The 20,306-nt window shown below is 45.3% G+C and overlaps 1 protein-coding gene across 3 annotated transcripts in view; it reads left to right on the top strand.

Annotated features, from left to right (window-relative positions):
* The first annotated feature begins 214 nt into the window (after window positions 1–214).
* Window positions 215–20,306, top strand: part of LOC126543430 (A disintegrin and metalloproteinase with thrombospondin motifs like) — a 51,213-nt gene continuing 31,121 nt past the window's right edge. For 2 of the 3 annotated variants that reach the window (XM_072285135.1, XM_072285133.1), the window contains exons 1-3: window positions 215–352; window positions 3,646–3,702; window positions 5,858–5,991. In XM_072285135.1, the coding sequence (XP_072141236.1) occupies window positions 340–352; window positions 3,646–3,702; window positions 5,858–5,991 (204 nt within the window). In that variant the 5' untranslated portion in view covers window positions 215–339. The remainder of the gene's footprint in view (window positions 353–3,645; window positions 3,703–5,857; window positions 5,992–20,306) is intronic. The other variant, XM_072285134.1, reaches the window with a different exon arrangement.

Genomic DNA, 20,306 nt, shown 5'->3' with positions numbered 1-20,306 from the left:
ATATTCGCTGAAGCGGGTAGACCGCGTCTAGTTTCATACAGTAGATTGTATATTGGCCGTGGCATAAATAGGTAATGTGTACCGATATTAGATTTCATGTACGATAGAGAGACAAGACAAATAACTGCTATCCAACACTTCAATCAAATTGTCATGATGGTTTGTGTGTTTACTTATGCGTGGCTGGTCTTAAGGAAACTTTGTTCATTATTTTGTTACAAATTTCAGCGAGGAATTCTCAATAATGACTTGAGAATCGCTCCTCTCGAGGTCGCAAGTCGTTCCAGCAATGGGAACACTCCGCATGAAATCACGAATATTACAGAAAGCCCGACACCAATGTCCAATGACAGTAAGACATTAGTTCTTTTACCGACTGTCTGCGTTAGCTTGATATTTATTTATGCCATGTCTTGCGAATCGCTAGTTACCTTTGCAATGTTCTGGAATAAAACGCGCAAATTCTGCTTTTTTTGGAAGAAACATAATGAATATGTGAAAAAAAAATCTAAATGTCCTGCAAACGCTGTGGAAAAATACTTGTATAGGACTTATTGTGGAATTCCACCGAATGCTAAAGCAAATTGTTAATTTAGGCTAGAGTACAGGTGAACCCTGGAAATTGCAACGCATGAAATCACGAATTGAACTGAAAGGGCTGAGTTGTTATCTATGCTTGCGTCATGCATGCTGATGTCTAAAATATAACAAACCTTTGGGAAAGGGTTCGTAATTTTAGATATTTATAATTTATCTTGCGCTGAGCAATACAACACTGAGTCCAGATTTTCAGCTCCCTTAGTGTAATTAGCATTGATGCCTGAGTATCCATCTTTACGTTTATCTTTTGTTTGTTGCACACTGTGTACGAGAGATGAACAGTAGGCTACGTCGCAGAACCACCGTACTTAGAATAGAATAATTGCTTTGAGCACATACGTACTTCCGAAATACTGCAAGTGGGCTGCATTCGCAAATTTAAGCTTTTGTTCGGAGGAAACCCTTTACAGCATGTCTTCAAGTCTTAATTCTATAAACATCACCAGGTCTCTCGCAATATACCTCTGTCGCCAGTTACAATGATCTCTGGTACTTATATGATTCTGTAAAGTACACGACTTTCCCAGCGGGAAAAAGAGTAGTGCTAGAAGTGGTACTGAAATTTTAGGCTTACTCCATTTTCCAATATGACAGAATTAAAGTGATCAAACTTCTGCTTTGGACGTTTCTTAACGGTGCTGTGCTTTTAGTGTAGGATGTCACAGACAACAAACGTGAACCTTTTCCTGCTGCATTGTTCAACTTTACCTGCAATGTGCAATTCTGCACGTGAGTGAGTTTCTTTCTTTTTCTTTTTGTTACTTCACCAGTTAAGGTTGCTAACCATAATCAATTTTGCGTGCACTTAACGCAACAGCGTTAGAACCCCGGGGCCGTGTGCATGACCCTCACGCATGTTGTTTATCGTTATCGCAGCAGACGTGCCGCCATTAGTGTTCTTATAATTACAATGCTCTTCGACACAGTGGCCGCTGGGGATGGGGCATTTCTGCTGCGGTGCCGAAGTTATGCGGACACTTTATCAACATGCTTATGCAACGGGAGGTTGAGCAGCCAGCGCCACCAGGGGCATTTCGCGCAGTGCAATCTAAGCCAGTTCTTGTGGGCTAACACAAACACAGGCACTGCCGAGGGTGGGGGGTATTCCCGCTGCGGCGTGGGAGACGTATACAAAATTTACACAATCGATCAAGTATACATATGCAACGGGAGACCTGGCAGAAAGGCCACGCGAGAACAGGAGCCTACCATAATGTCCTATGTTAATGGCTCGTGGTGCCATTAATATGTTACCATAGCGTGTCATTGCAACGAACCAGATGCACCTAGGCATCTGAAATTCAAGCCGGAGTACAATGTAGCGTTCCTTTAGGTTTTGGGTGGTAAAAGTAGCTCAGTACGACGCTATGTTTGCCAACGAGTCCAGCCAGGAACTGCCGGGAGGAATCATACTGCCAAACGCGCGTGTAGTCTGACTTTAACTTTCGCGTGGTGCGATGCTACTTGAGCGTTAAAACTAAGTGAAATTTGCGAGACCTGACAGATACGACACCGATGAGCGGTGTGACCAAAGTCTTGTTCCTACGCGGGCGACCGTGGATGAGCGTGAAGAGGCAATATTCATCTTCTTTAGGAAGTACGTAATTCTAAACAAAATTTGGAACGCATAATTTCACTTACTTAAGCCTGCTGAATAAAGTGTTCCAATAAATATACACACTAACAGTAGGATGAAGCAGACTGATTTAAATACTCTTCTTCGTTGGTACGTCCTGTCAGCCAACATCATCAGCGTATGGCAATCTGATACATGACAAAATATGGCAGCCCGAAGAGAGTGAGGAGAACACTTCGTTCGGAAAGTCACTGTTTGAGAATCAGGCGACTTCGCGCTCCGTTCGCGATCTCCACGCGCCGCATCCGACTGCAAAATTTAGCTGATATACGCACAGCAGTCTATGTTATCCGCAAAATGGACCAGGTTTGTTCCTCTTCCAAACGCCTTACCAAGCGTGGAGTAGCAGGCCAGAGGCACTTCAGTAAGGCCGGCCTCTCCCCCTTTCTCCCATTAAAATTCCTCTCCTTCTCTGCACCAAGCTCGAGGGGTTGCTTAAGCAGCTGCAAGTTTTGTTTACGTTACAGATCATTGACACGAAAAGTGGTTTAACATTATGCGGCGGCACTCTTGCAATATTTCCTGCGATATTCGTTGCGGTATAATCTTACTTTCGAGGAAAAAAAGGTGGTTAGCTTCATTTGTGAAAGTTGCGCTGCACATAACTCGAAACACACGGCTTCTTCGTCGTCCTCTTTCTGTAATTTTGCTTCTCGCCCCTGCTTTTCTTGAAATGACTATGTATCAGTGCTAGTTTATGAATAAGCTGCGAAACATGACCTCAAAGAATCGTAGCACCGGGCGATTCAACCGCATTAGTCTCTGCTGTGGCTACACTCTAAAAACAGTTGCACCCTTTGGCGTGTATATCGGTCCCACAACAATAATCGTCATCGGTATGGCCTGCGTTTCCTTTCTTTAGCGCTGTGAGCCAGGTGCTTCACAGTCACGAACGGCATGTGCGTTATCGGTGTGACGCAGCATTCTCGACAGGTAAGTAGCGAGCGCTGAGTTTTCAAGAAAGGAAACGCAGGCAAGGCAGATGACGATTATCGTTGTGGGACAAATATACACCCCAAAGGGTGCAAACCGTTTTTAGAGTGTACGTCGAGGTGGCAGAGAAGCACTCAAGAAAAATGGAGTGGCTCAGAAGTGAAATACCCTTAGGAAACTCTGTCTGCCCAGTGATTTATTCCTCCCTTGTCAATTTTTATTAATAGGCTTCTTGCAAAAAAAGTGATTGTGTTGTTGGTAATCGCAAGGGGTGAACCACAAAGGTGAACCACAACATGACTCGGGAAGAGAGCGCTTCACATCAACTATCGCTATAAATAACACATTGTACATGGGAAAGGTATCAGTATATGTCGTCAAAAACAATGCACCTCGCTCTCAGTAGATGAAATATGTGTGCAAATTATATAGAGAACACATGGGTTCACAGGAAATTTCGCTCTATTTACTTCTAGGTAGTCAGCAAGCTGCTGAAGATCCCTACAAGCAGTACTGCGACCCTGTGGACATTGGTAAGCGTCGTTTCATTTTCCCAGTGTTACTTCTTGATTATAAATATTGATACGTCTATTCATAACTATAGTAAAAGAGGGCATTGCGAAATGATCATTCTTGTGAAAATAATGGGTGTATGTATGCTCTTTACAAAAGAAAAATTCTCACCTAGAAGTATGCTATACAATACACTGTAACAACGTGAAACGAATAATGAGAATAGTTCAGTGTGAACTGTGGGCGAGTTGCTTGAAGCGCTCTGGTGCTGGAACCATGATAGAAGACGAAGAGGGCTAGGGGAAGAAGGGAGGACGAAGAAGGTTATATTGCGAACGACACCCATATCACTGAGGTTGTCTCTTATACAGAAGTTCTAGTTACGAACGTTACATTTCAACGCAGTCGACAGCTTTTGACGACCAGACATGTGGGTGACGTCTTTCGTCGACCAGGCGTCATCAGAGTCTGTTGCTTTCACCCGGTGTCAGGTGCGCGGTGAGCCAGCGACGGACCTTCCTCGCGAAGTTAGTTCTACTGCGCTGATCGACGGGGAAAGTGACAAAATCTCCACACTGGTAAAGCCTTATGACGTTCGCTCCCGGCGTGTTTTTGTTGAAATAGCAGGGCACATCAGGGTGTTTATGGAACACTATTAAACACTTCGAATACCACCATTTGACGCGTTTTTTATGTTTAATGGTGTGGAGGGATCTCGGCGAGAACCCGATCAGCCACCGATGAACCCACCGACCCAAGTGAAAGAACGGAATAATTGGCAGAGGAAGCTTCGTTTCGGAGCAAATATTCGCGAAACTGTACCAAACTGAAGAACGCATACATCAAAGACAGCGACACTGTTTAACTTAAATCTCACACCCTACGAAAGCACTACAGGTCTGTTTTTTACCATCGCACGAGATCTACCAAGGTTTCGCAAACTCTTCACTACATCCATGGCAATTACTTCGCTACATGCCAGCACCCGTGTCCTAAATGCTTCAGTATATTGGAGCATATTACTTCCATAGTCGGCGTTATACCACAAGCGTGTTTCTATATTCTGACGCGGCTCTGGCAAAGCCAGTGTCGGAATGTACGCTGCATAGGCCTTGGTAGGTCGGCCCAACTGGCTGCTCCTTGATTGAGATACCATACCAGCCATGACGTCAGCTTTCACCATCACTGCCGTGCAAACCACTAGGTATTTTCAGTGAGAGCCGGTAAAATGCGTCTTGGCAAAAAAAAAAAAAAATTACGGATTACTCGGTAAAATAAACCTCGCAATGAAACTGTCTAATCGCGAGGGTTAGGCGCATGGTAACTTTTATATGTTGTAATTTTGTATATTTCCCTAAAGAAGGAACTCGGGTGCTCCGACGCAGGTTGCGTTACTTAATCTTCTATGACTGAGATTTGGTAGCTAGCACGTCGTCGCACAGTGTCATTATTGACCACCCAAGAACGAACACATAACTCTCCCATGCGCTTCTCTTTAAAATCAAGCATACTTTTTAAAACATAAAGCGCAGTTTATAAATGTTACTGTAACTACATCGAAAGCGTGCTTCCGCAAATGATTTTTATTGTAAGTACAAATTTACAATTTCATTGCCTTAGCCCGTCCAGAAGCTTTTCCATTTAAGGCGTTCTAGTTTTAGGTTATTATGGGATGTTTTTCCTAACCATGCGAGGTCGAATAAGATGTGTTTCTATAGCTACGAATGTTATTAGAAACGGCAATGCATAAAATAACCAGAAGGTTCGGCAGTAATAACCATATTTCCTAGAGAGGTCAGAAGTGTGAGGTAGATAAGAGTTTTAGAAATTACACAATTTATGTGTAATACTACAAGCCCTTTTCTAATTTCACAGGTTCTTGTTGCCAAAACAAGGGTAACATAGTTTAAAACATAGAACATGACTCATGAACGCAGTCAATGTCAATACAATACTGATGGTAGGAGGCTGTTAGATAATGAAATAATTACCTGTGAGTAAACTTCACAGTTTGTTCACAAAGTAATGCGCCATTATTAACAATAGCAGCCTTCAAAACATACCACTCAAATACTTAGATTATCGCGTGAAGTGTACATGGGCGTGAAAACATTTAGCCTCGAAATTGCTATTTTTTGCATAGTACCACATGTTACTTAATGTCAATTTTTGCAGAAAAGAGAGGAGTGGAACAACCACCACCTTATGTATTTCTTGTGGAAGTGTGCGTTGTGGTGAGCATCAACTATACGAGTGCGTTTAATACAACAGAGGACCTTCTCCTGTACCTGGCTGCCTTGTTGAATGCGGTGGGTCCCTTCGACAGCACATGTCAAAGCGGTGCATGCTAATGCAATAGTTAGATATATAAAATACTGACGAATATAACTAACTGTAAGTGAATGGCGCAGAATGCTAAGACGTAAACAAGATTATGAAGGTTGCATGTACAGACGTGCATGTACAGCAGGCACGTACCCAGGATGTTTTTTCGGACGGGGGGGGGGGGGGGGGGGGGGACATCCCAAGGTAACTTTTCTGTGCAAATGAGAAGGGGGGATACCTTTACTAGTGTAAATGTGAATAATTCCCAACGTTCATGATAAAACGCGTAAACCCGCAAAAGAGAAATCAAATAAGGTGTACCTAACAGCTATACGCCTGTGAGATAGACCTCTCCTTTGCTTGACAAACAAGGAATCACATCAAATGGACTCGCGCAGGAAGAACAGTGCAAAGAACAAGTACACAAGCGAAAGTATAAAATAAACATTTCTAGTAACGCTTTTTTAAACGATCCCTGCAAGAAATAAAGATAAATACATATTTTCGGAACAATCACAGTTCTTTTGGGTCCATCGCTTACTGCTCTACCAAGTTAAGTGCCACAACCGACTCGTATTGTTATTTGGGAAGTTTCGTAACCATGCGTGGCTGCCAGCCCTCGCCTCAGTGCTCCCTTCAGTTGATAGTCGGCATTCGTGTTGCCCATTTCTCTACTCTTGTGTCCGGTCTGCACACCCCACCTCTTTTTTGCATAATGAATCCTTACCAACCAGCTGAGCTTTGCGTCGTTCTAATCATTCTCCACTTCTGGCGGGGTTTTCTCTACTTCTCTTTAAATAAGAAGATGTTGACCCTTAAATAGTTCCACAAGCAACAGTTAAAATTTATCATTTTCATTTTGCCTTCCTGTTTGGCTGTTGCCTCGGCTCTCTTCCTTAGTAGATGACTTAATTTCTCAACTCCTTGCGACTCTCGTTTCAAGTAGCTAGTTTTGCATGAAAAGTGCTGTACAATTACGGGAAAATTAGACGAATGTAACAGGCGACACTCGTATTCCTTATGAGGCAATAAAATGACGGATACTGACCAAAAGAAGCACTAAAAAATAACAAATCTAAAAGATGTTTCGGCTTCTCTACGAAAGCTTTGTTCAGAATGGGTTGAAGGAAAGTTCGCGGAAGCTTATGTATGCTTCAGAACGAATAGTTTCCAATGCCCTTGCCGAGCACACTGATGCAACGGCCCACAAGATTGACTGGGATTGATCGAGAGTTATCGGCCAAGAAAGAATCCTGAAATTGCGGCTGTATCTATAATCACTCGAGATACAGAAAACACATCACACCCTCAATCGAAATGAGGGAAGCCTCCCCCCGTCATACATGCGCTGCTTACGTCATGTTCTGAAGTATACATAAGCTACCGTGAACTTTCCTTCAACCCATTGTGAAGAAGGCTTCCGTAGGGAAGCCGAAACGCCTTTTGGATTTCTTCCTTTTTAGTACTTCTTTTGGTCGGTGTCCGTCGTTTTATTGCTTCATGCTTCATCCCTACCAGACAGGCTTCCATCGAACTCACGACTTCATATTTCTTATGGATTTAACGGTTATTGCAGGGCTTGATCATGGACGCTGTTTCGCATGATCTTATTTTGCACCTTATCTAACCTATATCACGGGTATATGTTTCCGAGCGTCGCGGCGAGCCGTCACTCGAGGAAAGAATGAAGCAAAAAGAAAAGTTAAACACAAAAGGCGTTGTCTCCGGCCGCAACTCGCTCCACGAGCATACAGACCAGCTGACTACGAACTGAGTCCCTTTCCTGGTCCGTGGATCAGTTTAAATAAAGCTTGAACTAAAGAAGCAATAGCGATGAGCGTGACGGTTGTAGTAGATGGTGACAACGGAACGCATGTTGAGTTAAAGGCGCGGGCACCGAATCGATATGAAAACTGGCCATCACAATGCAGGAGATATTGATGACTACCGCCGTCCAAAGGAGTGAAAGAAGCAGCAGAATGTTGACCACCGAATAGCTGTCCAGTCTCAAGATTGATCTGGCGGTGCTTTAGCAATGTGTGTGAGGAGTGGTGGCGCGGTTAGAGGGGGGGGGGTGCCGCTTAGTTTACGGGGGGGACCCTCCGCCCCCCTACCCTGGGTACGTGCCTCGTGTACAGCAACGCCAATCTCAAGAAACAGTAATATAAGAAATGTATAGAAATAATCCTACATGGAGAGAAAAAAATATTAACAAAACAATCATGAAGCATCATTGTAATCGCATGTGCTGGTTTCCTCCAAGAAAGTCATTTCTTTTCCTTAGTGAGCTATGGATAGCTGGCTGACGCGTGCCTCTTGTTATTACCCACCCGCGCATCTTCTTTGGAATGAACAGCTGTAAGGCGTAAACACGGGAATCACCGCATGCGCATAATAATAAGAGCATCACAAAATACGTGCGACAAAAGCCGGTGTGTTAGTGACCCATGGTGAGCCCTAAACGGGCACCAAATATCTCTTTTGGAGGAAGCATACGGGGCAACAAATTACTTGTACTTACCAAAGGAATTCCAAAATATGATAAGGCAATGGCAATGAAACTGGACGAAAAAACAACTTGCCGCAGGTGGGGACCGATCCCTCGTCTTCCCATTACGCGAGCGTCGCACGCGTATGGCCAAGATAGAGGATATATATATATATATATATATATATATATATATATATATATATATATATATATATATATATATATATATATATATGTATTGTTGTACAGTAAAGCTGTTAGCCTCTACTTAGTTGGGCTTTTCGTAGCGTGCTCACCAGAAAAACCACAGCTCACAGCTGGAAAGCCGTTGGTGTTTCAGCTTCCGCCTCAGAGAATAACCTTTTCTCGCATGTTCGAATCTTCGGATGCACGTTACTTTGAGCAATTCAGTTTGTTCAACAAGTCGCAGTTTCCCCCAAACAGTATATATGCGATAGCAAATTTATAGGCAGCCATACGAACTAAGGATAGTAGTTTTCTCGGCCGTATAAGCAAGGATACATTGGCTTACTAGGTGGATTCACAAGCACGGTACTAGCGCGCACAAGCCAACATGAAGACATCACACTCGATGAGCGTGGACACTCGCTGTCAAAACGGTGGTTTGAGCAAGCGCTGCAGCAGCATCGAGCGAAGTGACCTTCGCGTGGTCTATCGCTTGAACGCAGGAGCGGCGAGAACGCAGCGCTAAGGTACTAGCCGCCTGCGAATCCCTTTCAAAATACGACACGCGCACCACCGAGCGCGGCCGTGCAAAGCACGCACCTGGTAGAGTCGAAGCCACACCCCCCCCCCCCCTCCCTCCCACGCTGCCTCCCCGCTTTCTTCCACATATGGCGCGCTATGTTGAGCCGCGAACCTCCGTTCCCCGTGCGCCCGGTCTTGAAATGCGCGGTTGCTGCCGGAGCACAACGCCGGCCCCCTTTGTCCTTCCCATCCGCCCACGGCCTTTTGCGTGATGGAAGGCGGCGCGTTTGTTCACCGCTCTCTTTCATCGCGCTCGCCATATGGAGTAGCGATCATCGGCTTCCCTCGCATGCTTTCGCACATACAGCATACGACGCGCGGTGACGGTGTCATTGCCCGTGGACTCAATACGAAACAGCACAGCGACGCTGGCTGTGTCGGCAAAAATGCGGCTGGAGTGTCAATATAATTCATCATCATCATCATCAGCCTGGTTACGCCAACTGCAAGGCCAAGGCCTCTCCCATATTTCTTCCACTACCTCAGTCATGTGCTAATTGTGGCCATGTTGTCTCTGCAAACTTCTTAATCTCGACCGCCCACCTAACTTTCTGCTGTCCCCTGCTACGCTTCCCTACCCTTGGAATCCAGTCCGTAACCCTTAATGACCATCGGTTATCTTCCCTCCTCATTACGTGTCCTGCCCATGCCCATTTCTTTTCTTGATTTCAACTAAGATGTCAATAACTCGCGTTTGTTCCCTCACCCAATCTGCTCTTTTCTGATCCCTTAACGTTACACCCATCATTCTTCTTTCCATAGCTGAATGCGTCGTCCTCAATTTAGTTAGAACCCTTTTCGTAAGCCTCCAGGTTTCTGCCCCGTACGTGAGTACTGGTAACACACAGCTGTTATACATTTTTCTCTTGAGGGATAATGGCAACCTGCTGGTCATCATCTGAGAATGCCTGCGAAACGCACCCCAGCCCAATCTTGTTCTTCTGATTATTTCAGTCTCATAATCCGGATGTGCGGTCACTATCTGCCATAAGCAGATGCATTTCCTTACTACTTCCAGTGCCTCGCTACCTATCGTAAGCTGCTGTTCTCTTCCGTGACTGTCAAACATTACTTTAGTTTTCTGCAGATTAATTTTAGACGTACTCCTGTGCTTCGCCTCTCCAGGTCAGTGAGCATGCATTGCAGTTGGTCCCCCGAATTACTAAGCAAGGCAATATCATCACGGAATCGCACGTTACTAATGCATTCTCCATCACCTCGTATCCCCAATTCTTCCCAAGCAAAGTCTCTGAATACCTCCTGCAAACACGCTGTGAATAGCATTGGGCAGATCGTATCTCCCTGCCTGACACCTTTCTTTATTAGTATTTTGTTGATTTCTTTATGCAGGGCTACTGTGGCTCTGGAACCGGCATAGATAGCTTTCAGTATTTTTATATACGGCCCGTTTAGACCCTGATTCCGTAATGCCTGCATGACTTCCGAGGTTTCGACACAATCAAACGATTTCTCTTAATCAATGAAGCTATATATAAGGGTTTGCTATATTCCGCACATTCCTCTATCCCATGATTGATAGTGCGAATATCGTTTATTGTTGAGTACCCTTTACGAAATCCAGCCTGGTCCTTTGGTTGACAGAAGTCTAAGGTGGTCATGATTCTATTCGCGATTACCTTAGGAAATATTTTGTAGGCAACGAACAGTAAGCTGATTGGTCTATAATTTTTCAAGTCTTTGACGTCCGTTTTCTTATGGATTAGGATCATGTTGGCGTTCTTCCATGATTCCGGTACACTCGAGTTCATGAGGCATTGCGTATACAGGGTGGCCAGATTTTCTAGAAGGATCTTCCCACCATCCTTCTACAAGTCAGCTGTTACCTGATCCTCCCCAGCTGCTTTGCCCCTTTGCATTGCTCCCAAGGCTTTCTTTACTTCTTCCGGCGTTACTTGTGGGATGTCAAATTCCTCTAGACTATAACTATCTTCCATTATCGTCGTGGGTGCCACTGGTACTGTATAAGTCTCTATAGAACTCCTCAGCCACTTGAGCTATCTCATCCACTTTCGTAAGGATATTGCCGGCTTTGTCTCTTACGCATACGTCTCATTCTTGCCCGCAGGGGTGTCTGCGTCAGCAGGCGTTTGGTGTGTTGCGACACCACGTACCTGAGCACACGAGGGTTGGAGCCTCCCGCGTCTAACCGTGCGCGGCTTAGCCATGTCCGGTGAAAAGGGGATCCTGGGGGTTGATCCAATGCCGGGTGTTCGGACCGTTAAGGTCCCCCGGCGGAGGCAACACCTCTTTGGCCTCTGCTTCACGTAGACGGCACCTCCAGGCTGACCCGCCTGGGGGAAATCGGTAGTCGCCTTTTTCTGTCCTCCTCTCCAATCTTCGTCTTATTCTCTCGCCTTTTTCATCTTTCCTGTCTTCTCTTCACTTCTCCTCACTTCCTAGTTTCCCGGCGGCAAGGGTTAACCTTGTGTGGCTAGCCAGCCTTGGTTATGCTGCATTTGGTTATTGAAGTGATGTACGGCTGGCGTTGGTCGGGTTTCTCTAGCAGGAAGTTCTGTCACGTCCCCCTGTTGGGCTCCATGGTGGGTGGTTGGCATCGCGGCCGAAAACCCAACATTACTTAAGGAAAATGCTTTTCGTGAACTACTTGATCGCCCTCAGAAACGAGGGCGCACCGAAGATCTATTTCAGTGTTTCGGATGACAATTCCACAACTTTCCTCGATTCCACGTAATTCACTCAGAAAAACCAGACAAACTAGTGCGATCCATTTCACCGTTCCTTGTTTCCAAGTCTTTGACTGAAGTTTTTGGCACAGGATATAAGATGTCGAGAATGTCAAGCAGTGATCTCCTTTTGGAGCTTCATGACTTCATGATCAGAAGCAATGTGAGAAACTGCCGAAACTTGTGTCATTTGGGGAGACCCAAGTAACAGTAACCCCACACCGTAGTATGAACACCACCCCCGGCGTTGTCTCGGACGATGACTTGCTAGACCTCACTGAAGCTGTACTCTTGGAGGGCTTCAGTGAACAGAATGCCATAAATGTTAAACGAACTAAGATGAGGCGACATGGTAAAGAGATCAAGACGAAACACCTGATACTCACTTTCGGTTCAAGGGTCCTTCCCGAGTCCATCTAGGCCGGTTATATCAAACTTCGTGTTAGGCCATACGTGCCCAATCCCCTTAGATTCTTTAGGTGCCAAAGGTTCGGCCACAGTTCACAGAACTGTCGAGGCCGGCTGACATGTGCCAAGCGCAGTAACAATGAACATTCCCATGAAACGTGCCAAAACACCCTACATTGTGCAAACTGTGTTGGCGAGCATGCCGCATACTCGGGGTCCTGCCCGTCTTGGAAAAGAGAAAAAGAAATTGTGACAATCAAAGTCAAAGAAAGCATATCTTTCAAGAAGGTACGTAGGCGGGTGTCATACCTGTGTAAGAGCAGCTTTGCCGATGTGGCGCGTCAGGGGGCAACGTCACAACTGCCTCCGGCGGCTGTCCGACCCACAAGCAGTGAGTCGGCAGTTACGCCATCTGCCCCCGTGGCGGTTGCAGGCCATCGACCCCGAAGGTGGGTGCAGCCGAGGCTGCCCCAACCTCCCCGGTCCAAGGAATCAGAACAAAGCGCGGGGGTTGCTACGCGCTTCGCCCACTGCATAGAATCTTGTCAACTTTAAGAAAGTAAAGTCCGAAGGCAGGAGAACCCGCCGACAAGCCAGAAGAGAAAGTTTGCACATGTTTTTATCGAGTATTAACTCGTTTACAGATGAGGCGAAAGTCTGGAACAGGGTAAATAGAATTAGAGGGCGACAAACATATTCACTCCCTCTGGTAAATACACAGGACGATACACTGCAAGACCAGGCAGATTCACTTGGGGAGCACTTTGAGAGCGTGTCAAGTCCCAACCATTACTCGCAATCCTCTCTGAAATATAAACAAATAGAAGAATGTAAGCCACTCATAAGAAATTGTTGACAGAATAAACCATACAACTGTCCTTTTAGTATTGCCGAGTTGAGAGCTGTCTTGAGCGCATGCAAGAGCTCTGCACCCGGATCTGACAGAATCATGTATGAAATGATCAAAAACTTACATAAAGACACCCAAGTTACACTACTCACAATTTTCAACACCATTAGGGCTGCAGGATACCTTCAACTGCATGGATAGAAGCCATTGCGGTTCCTGCTTTGAAGCAAGGCAAAGATCCTTCCTCAGTGGCAAGTTACCGTCCGATAACCCTGACAAATTGCCTTTGTAAGGTATTTTAAAAAAATGATTAATCGGCGACTCATTCATTTCCTTGAACTGACCAAAATGCTTGATCCCTATCAGTGCGGCTTCAGAGAAGGGCGCTCCACAACTGACCATCTTGTACGTATAGAAGCAAATATCCGGGACGCATTTGTACACAAACAGTTTTTCTTATCCATATTCCTCGATATGGAGAAGGCGTACGATACAACGTGGCGTTACGGAATTTTAAGAGACTTGTCAGAAATGGGCATCCATGGTAATAGGCTAAACCTAATAGAAAGTTATCTGTCCAAGCGTACCTTCCGGGTAAAAGTCGGTAATGTACTTTCAAGTCCTTTTACACAAGAAAGGGGTGTACACCAAGGAGGTGTGCTCAGCTGCACGCTCGTTATCGGGAAGATGAACACGCTTCGTGCTTCATTACCACCGGCCATCTTTTACTCTGTCTACGTGGACGACATTCAAATAGCTTTCAAATCTTGTAACCTCGCAGTGTGCGAGAGACAGGTACAGCATGGCCTAAGCAAAGTGTCAATGTGGGCAGATAATAATGGATTTAAGATCAATCCTAACAAAAGTTCTTGTGTTCTTTTTACAAGAAAGAGAGGCCTGATCCCAGATTCTTGCATAGAACTGTGTGGACAACAGACACCTGTAAACAAAGAACACAAATTTCTAGGTGTTATACTTGATTATAGACTCACTTTCCTCCCCCACATTAAACATCTTAAAGAAAAATGCCTAAAAATAATGAACATAATGAAACTTCTATCCCAGACTACATGGGGTAGTGACAGGAAATGTTTAACGAATCTCTACAAGAGCCTCATTCGATCCCGATTGGATTATGGTGCCGGGATTTATCACTCTGCCGCTCCGAGCACGCTGAAGATCCTAAACCCAGTCCACCATCTAAGCATCCGACTGGCCACTGGTGCTTTCAGAACAAGTCCCATTGAAAGGTTATATGTAGAATCAGGTGAGGGGTCAGTACATCTGCAGAGAACATACATCAGCCAAACATATTTTCTGAAAGTCCGCTCTAATCCTCAACATCCGTGTTTTAATACCGTTAACGATATGAAATACGCGACACTCTTTTGCAATCGCCCCTCCGTACGACATCCTTTCTCGCTGCGTGTGAGGGAGCTTAGTGATGAAATGCATGTCCCACTCCTCCAGCCTTGCCTAAGGCATCCAGCCAAGCTGCTACCTCCTTGGGAGTGGCAGCTGATACAATGTGATATATCATTCCTACAAGTTACAAAGCACGCTCCAGAGATTGAAATCCAAATGCATTTCCGGGAACTCCAGTACAAACACTCCTGCACGGAGTTATACACAGACGCATCGAAGTCACACGACGGGGTGTCCTATGCAGCCGTCAGTCCATCGTTCCCGGAAACCGATGTACTGCATCCGGAAACTAGTATCTTTACGGCTGAGGCCTACGCACTGTTGTCGGCTGTAAAGCATATAAAGAAATCAAAACTCCCGAAATCAGTTGTTTATACCGACTCCCTTAGTGTTGTGAAGGCCTTGATGTCATTCTATAACCACAAAAATCCAGTAATTATTGAACTCTACTCCGTCTTGTGTGAAGCATATATATCTAACCAACATGTGATTAAATGCTGGGTGCCTGCACATAGGCGCATTGAGGGCAACGTTCTAGTGGACCAGATGGCCACAACAACTTCATTGCATGAAGTTAATCCTACTGCTTCGGTTCCTGTCACAGACCTGAAGCCTTTCTTAAGAAGGAAACTGCGAAACCACTGGCAAAGTATGTGGGACGCAGAAGTAAATAACAAGCTGCACGTGATAAAGCCACAGTTAGGTTCTTGGCCCTCCGTAACAAAATCACGGCGAACAGATGTCCTATTCTGTCGCCTCAGAATACGACACACATTTGGCACGCATAACTTTTTACTTACTGAAAATGATCATCCAACCTGCGGTAGATGCGGGGAGAGGCTGACCGTCCTCCACGTCCTCTTGGAGTGTCGGGCAGCCGAATCTGAGAGAAAGAACCATTTTTCCGTAGCATACCGGCAGTACATCCCCCTCACCCTGTAATGTTACTCGGCCCAGAAGCGCTCTTTCACACCAACGCAGCTCTAGGCTTCCTGAAAGATGTTGTGTTACATGTTATTAGCCCCACACACTCGTAGCGCCTCCTCTCTTCAGAGGATGCTGTTGTGATAGCTGTTTCGCATAGCACATGCCTCCAGGCCCTTGTGTTTCAAGGGCTCTAAGGAGGCAGTAATGCTCTAGCATATCTTATGACCTGATATATTTTTACACATCCTTTAATTCTTTTTAAATGCATCCTAATGTTCATAGTACACGTCATACGTCATCGCCATAATTTTATTATCCAGATTTTATGTGTTTTAGATCGGGTGTGTTTAAGGCCTCTTTACAGCCACCTCACACCAATTTCATAGAAATCATAATTACACTGGAAACTCATTACCACAGACATGGCGCTCTTTGGCCATACTTGGCCTTTGCGCCATTAAACATCAAACATTCATTCATTCATTCATTCTTGCCTATTCCTAATTTCCCCGCAGGGGCGTCTGCGTCAGCAGGCGTTTGGTGTGTTGCGACACCACGTACCCGAGCACGCGAGGGTTGGACCCTCCCTCGTGTAGCCGTGCGCGGCTCAGCCGTGTCCGGGGAAAGGGGGATCCTGGGGGTTGAGCCGATGCCAGGTGTTTGGACCTTTAAGGCCCCCCGGCGGAGGCAACACACCCCTTTGGCCTCTGCTTCACGCAAACGGCACCTCCAGACTGACCCACCTGGAGGAAATCGGCAGTCACCTTTTCCTGTCCTCCTCTTCAATCTTCGTCTTTCTCTCTAGCCTTTTCATCTTTCCTGTCTTCTTTTCACTTCTTCTTCCGAATTTCCTGGCGGCAAGGGTTAACCGTGTGTAGTATGTCCAGTCTTGGTTATATGCATTAGGTTATAGTGGCGGTGCATAGCTGGCGTGTGCAGGTTGCTCACAACTTGTAGCGTCCCCTTGTTGGGCTCGGTGGTGGGTGGCTACCACCGCCGCCGAATTTTGAAACCATATTATGGCAGAAGCTTTTCCGCGACTTCCAGATCGGCCTCTGAAAAGAGGCCGCACCGATGCACCTTTTCAATTTACCCTCCGAACCGACGTAGACAACTTTCCACGTTACCACGTCTTGCATAGTGAAGGAACACAAAGTATGCGTAAGCTATCCCCTTTCTTGGTGGCGAAATGCCTGATAGAAAAAAATTGGAGAAGACTACCAAGCCTCGAAATTGACCAGCGGAGACCTAATTGAATTGAAGAAGAAAGAACAAGTGCAAACGCTTTCCGAACTCGCCAGTATTGGTGAAATCAAAGTGTCAATTTCTCCCCATCGTTCATTAAACACTTGCAGGGGCGTTATCTCTGAGGAAGATTTTCTCAGCTTGAGTGACGAAGAACTCCTCGAGGGGTTCCATGAACAAAATGTCATTAAAGTTCAAAGAATTACAATCCGAAGGAACAATGAACAACTACCCACCAAACATGTGATCCTCACATTTGGTACTAGCATTCTCCCCACTTCTCTCGACGCAGGATACCTAAAGATAAATGTCAGGCCATACATGCCGAACCCAAGGCGGTGTTTTAAGTGCCAGAGGTTCGGCCACGCATCACAATCATGTAGAGGCAAAGAAGCATACGCGAAATGCAGTGCCAACGATCACCCATCTGAAAACTGTAACGCTCCCCCACGCTGTGTGAACTGCAAAGGGGATCATCCAGCGTATTCACGATCATCTTCCTGTTGGAAGAAGGAGAAAGAAGTGATTGCTCTCACAATAAAAGAGATTTCATTTTTCGAAGCTAGGAAGAGGCTCTCACTCTTACCTCAAATAAGCTATGCTAGTGTGGCGTGGCAGGGGGCAGCGCCGCATCGGTCTCAGGAGTCTACAGAGGTCACAGTCAGTGGTCCTGTAGCAACTCCATCCGCCCCCTCGGTGGCAGCAGCTAGTGCTGCTCCACCATCATCCAAGACGGCCCTGCAGACAGCTGTTCCGCAGGTCCCACGACTAAACAGAACGCCAAGGCCCGAGGCGCGTGTCTCGGCGCCTGGCTCTCGATCATCCAGCGCCTCAGAGAAGGCGGTGGACGTCGATACCAAAACCCCGGCGCCATTGACGCCAAAAGAACAGCGCTCTTCTGAGCGCTCTAAGAAGGACAAGGTCCTTATAACTATACAGAAAAAGGGACAGGCAACCTGATCGGTTACCGCCCATTAAACGTGTACTGTCCCATATCGCATGTCATCTTTAACTTTTAAGAAGTTCGCAAACATCAGTACATTTTTTATTTTAGAATCATGGCTTTCATTGTGCACTGGAATTGCAGAGGTCTTATGCACAATATAGGTGACATCAGAGACATTATCAACACTTTTTCGCCAGTTGCAGTGCGTCTACAAGAAACGAATCTTCGTCCTAAAAATACTAACATTCTCAAAGGTTTCACCGTTGTCCGAAGGGACCGCGAACACTCTAGCCGGTTGTCAGGAGGAGTCGCCATAGTCGTTCAGGGCAGCACCCCTACACGAAATGTTCAGCTGAATACTTCTTTCGAGGCTGTTTCCGTCACTGTTCTATCGCATAAAACCATCACCATCTGTTCACTTTACATCCCACCCCATACTCATTTTACTACTAGACAAGTGGAACATCTAATACACCAGCTGCCGGAGCCTTTTATTCTTGTAGGAGATTTTAATGCCCATTGTAGCCTCTGGGGAAGCGATAGAACAGACCAAAGAGGGCAAGTAATCGAAGATTTTATTTTGTCTAACAGCATATGTCTTTTAAACTCAGGTTCACCAACATATTTCTCACCAAGCTCACGCAAATTTAGCTGCCTAGATTTAGCCTTCTGCTCACCGTCTGTTTTTAGCGATTTTAAGTGGGAAGTCCTGGGCACTTCATATGGAAGTGATCATTTGCCGGCATTTATCAAGCTATCATCCCCATTACCTACCATAAACTCTAAGCCACGTCACTGGAAAACACATCTTGCCGACTGGCCGCTCTTTATGAAATATGCAAAACTCGAAGAAGTCCTTTTAAATGAACTGAGCGTAAATGAAATTAATGAGAAGTTCACTGCGGTAATAATTTCAGCGGCAGAAAAATCGATACCTCAAACATCCAGCCTTGTGAGAAAAAGACATTTCCCTTGGTGGACTCCTGAGTGCACACAAACAAAAAAGCTTCAAAATAGGCCTGGGGTATGTTACGAAGACACGTCACCTATACCAACCTTTTATGTTTTAAACAGGCCAAAGCCAAGGCACGATTTATCAGAAGGCAGGCTGAAAAATCATCGTGGAAGAAATACGTATCTTCCATAAACAGTTCAGTCACATCTAAACGCATGTGGGAACAGGTTAGAAAGTTTCGGGGAGATTACTCATCTTATACAATACCGTTACTTACAAGTCCAGACACACAAACAACAATACAAGAACAGGCAGATATACTTGGCGAACATTTCCGTGATGTATCCAGTTCAGGGAACTATACAAAGGAATTTTTACAGTACAAACAGTCTGCTGAAAAACAGAAGCTGCCCACTACTGGCGCGTTAAATGAACTATACAATTCCCCCCTCACACAACAAGAAATAAACAGAGTCCTTTCTGCAGGGAAAAAGACAGCGCCAGGACACGACCGTATTCACTACGCCATGCTGGCTCATCTATCGCAGGCATCTGTAGAAGCTCTCCTTAAATTTTTCAACATAACCTGGGAATCAGGTATAATGCCCGAAGAGTGGAAAAAAGCAATAGTAGTTCCTTTTCTAAAATCCGGCAAATCTCCAACATCCGCAAGCAGCTACAGACCCATTGCCCTCACGAGCTGTTTGGCAAAATCATATGAAAGCATTATCAATATAAGACTCTCATTTATTTTAGAATCAAGAAACCTCATAGACCGCCCCAGTGTGGATATAAAAAGGGTTGTTCAACTACCGACCATCTTGTTCGTCTAGAACATGAAATTCGACATGCATTTTTATACAAACAACACTGCCTTGCAGTTTTGTTCGATTTGGAAAAAGCTTATGATACCACATGGAGATATGGAATTTTAAGAGACCTGGCAGACCTCGGCATCCGTGGTAAAATGCTGAATTGCCTAACTGATTTTATGTCTAATAGAACATTTCAGGTACGTCTGGGTACAGTTCATTCTAATACATTTACACAGGAAAATGGCGTCCCGCAAGGCTGTGTTCTCAGCACGACGCTGTTTATAGTGAAGATGAATTCAGTTAGTAAGATTATACCGTCGTCTCTTATGCACTCCGTTTACGTAGATGATCTCCAAGTGGCTTGCCGCGCTTCAAATTTGCCAACCTGTGAAAGGCAGCTTCAAATGAAAATAGATAAACTTACACAATGGGCTAACAAAAATGGTTTCCGTTTCTCCACACAGAAAACAGTTACTGTTTTGTTCTCTCAGAAACCAGGGCTACACAGCGATCCAGTCCTAAAATTGAATGACATCATACTGCCGGTGAAACAAGACCATACGTTTTTAGGAGTAACCTTTGACGCCAAACTAAACTTCCTAGCCCACATTAATACACTAAAGATTAAGAAAAATAAAGCATTAAATATCCTGAAAGTTCTATCTCAAAAGCACTGGGGTTCGGACCGAAGGTGCCTCTTGCGTATTTACCGGTCTCTTCTGCGTAGCCTTTTAGACTACGGCTCCGTGGTTTACGGCTCAGCC

This window comes from Dermacentor andersoni, chromosome 10, assembly GCF_023375885.2.
Source record: "Dermacentor andersoni chromosome 10, qqDerAnde1_hic_scaffold, whole genome shotgun sequence".
Lineage (NCBI taxonomy): Eukaryota > Metazoa > Arthropoda > Arachnida > Ixodida > Ixodidae > Dermacentor > Dermacentor andersoni.
Note: the sequence above shows the minus strand (reverse complement) of the source record. Positions and strands in the feature narration are given on the sequence as shown.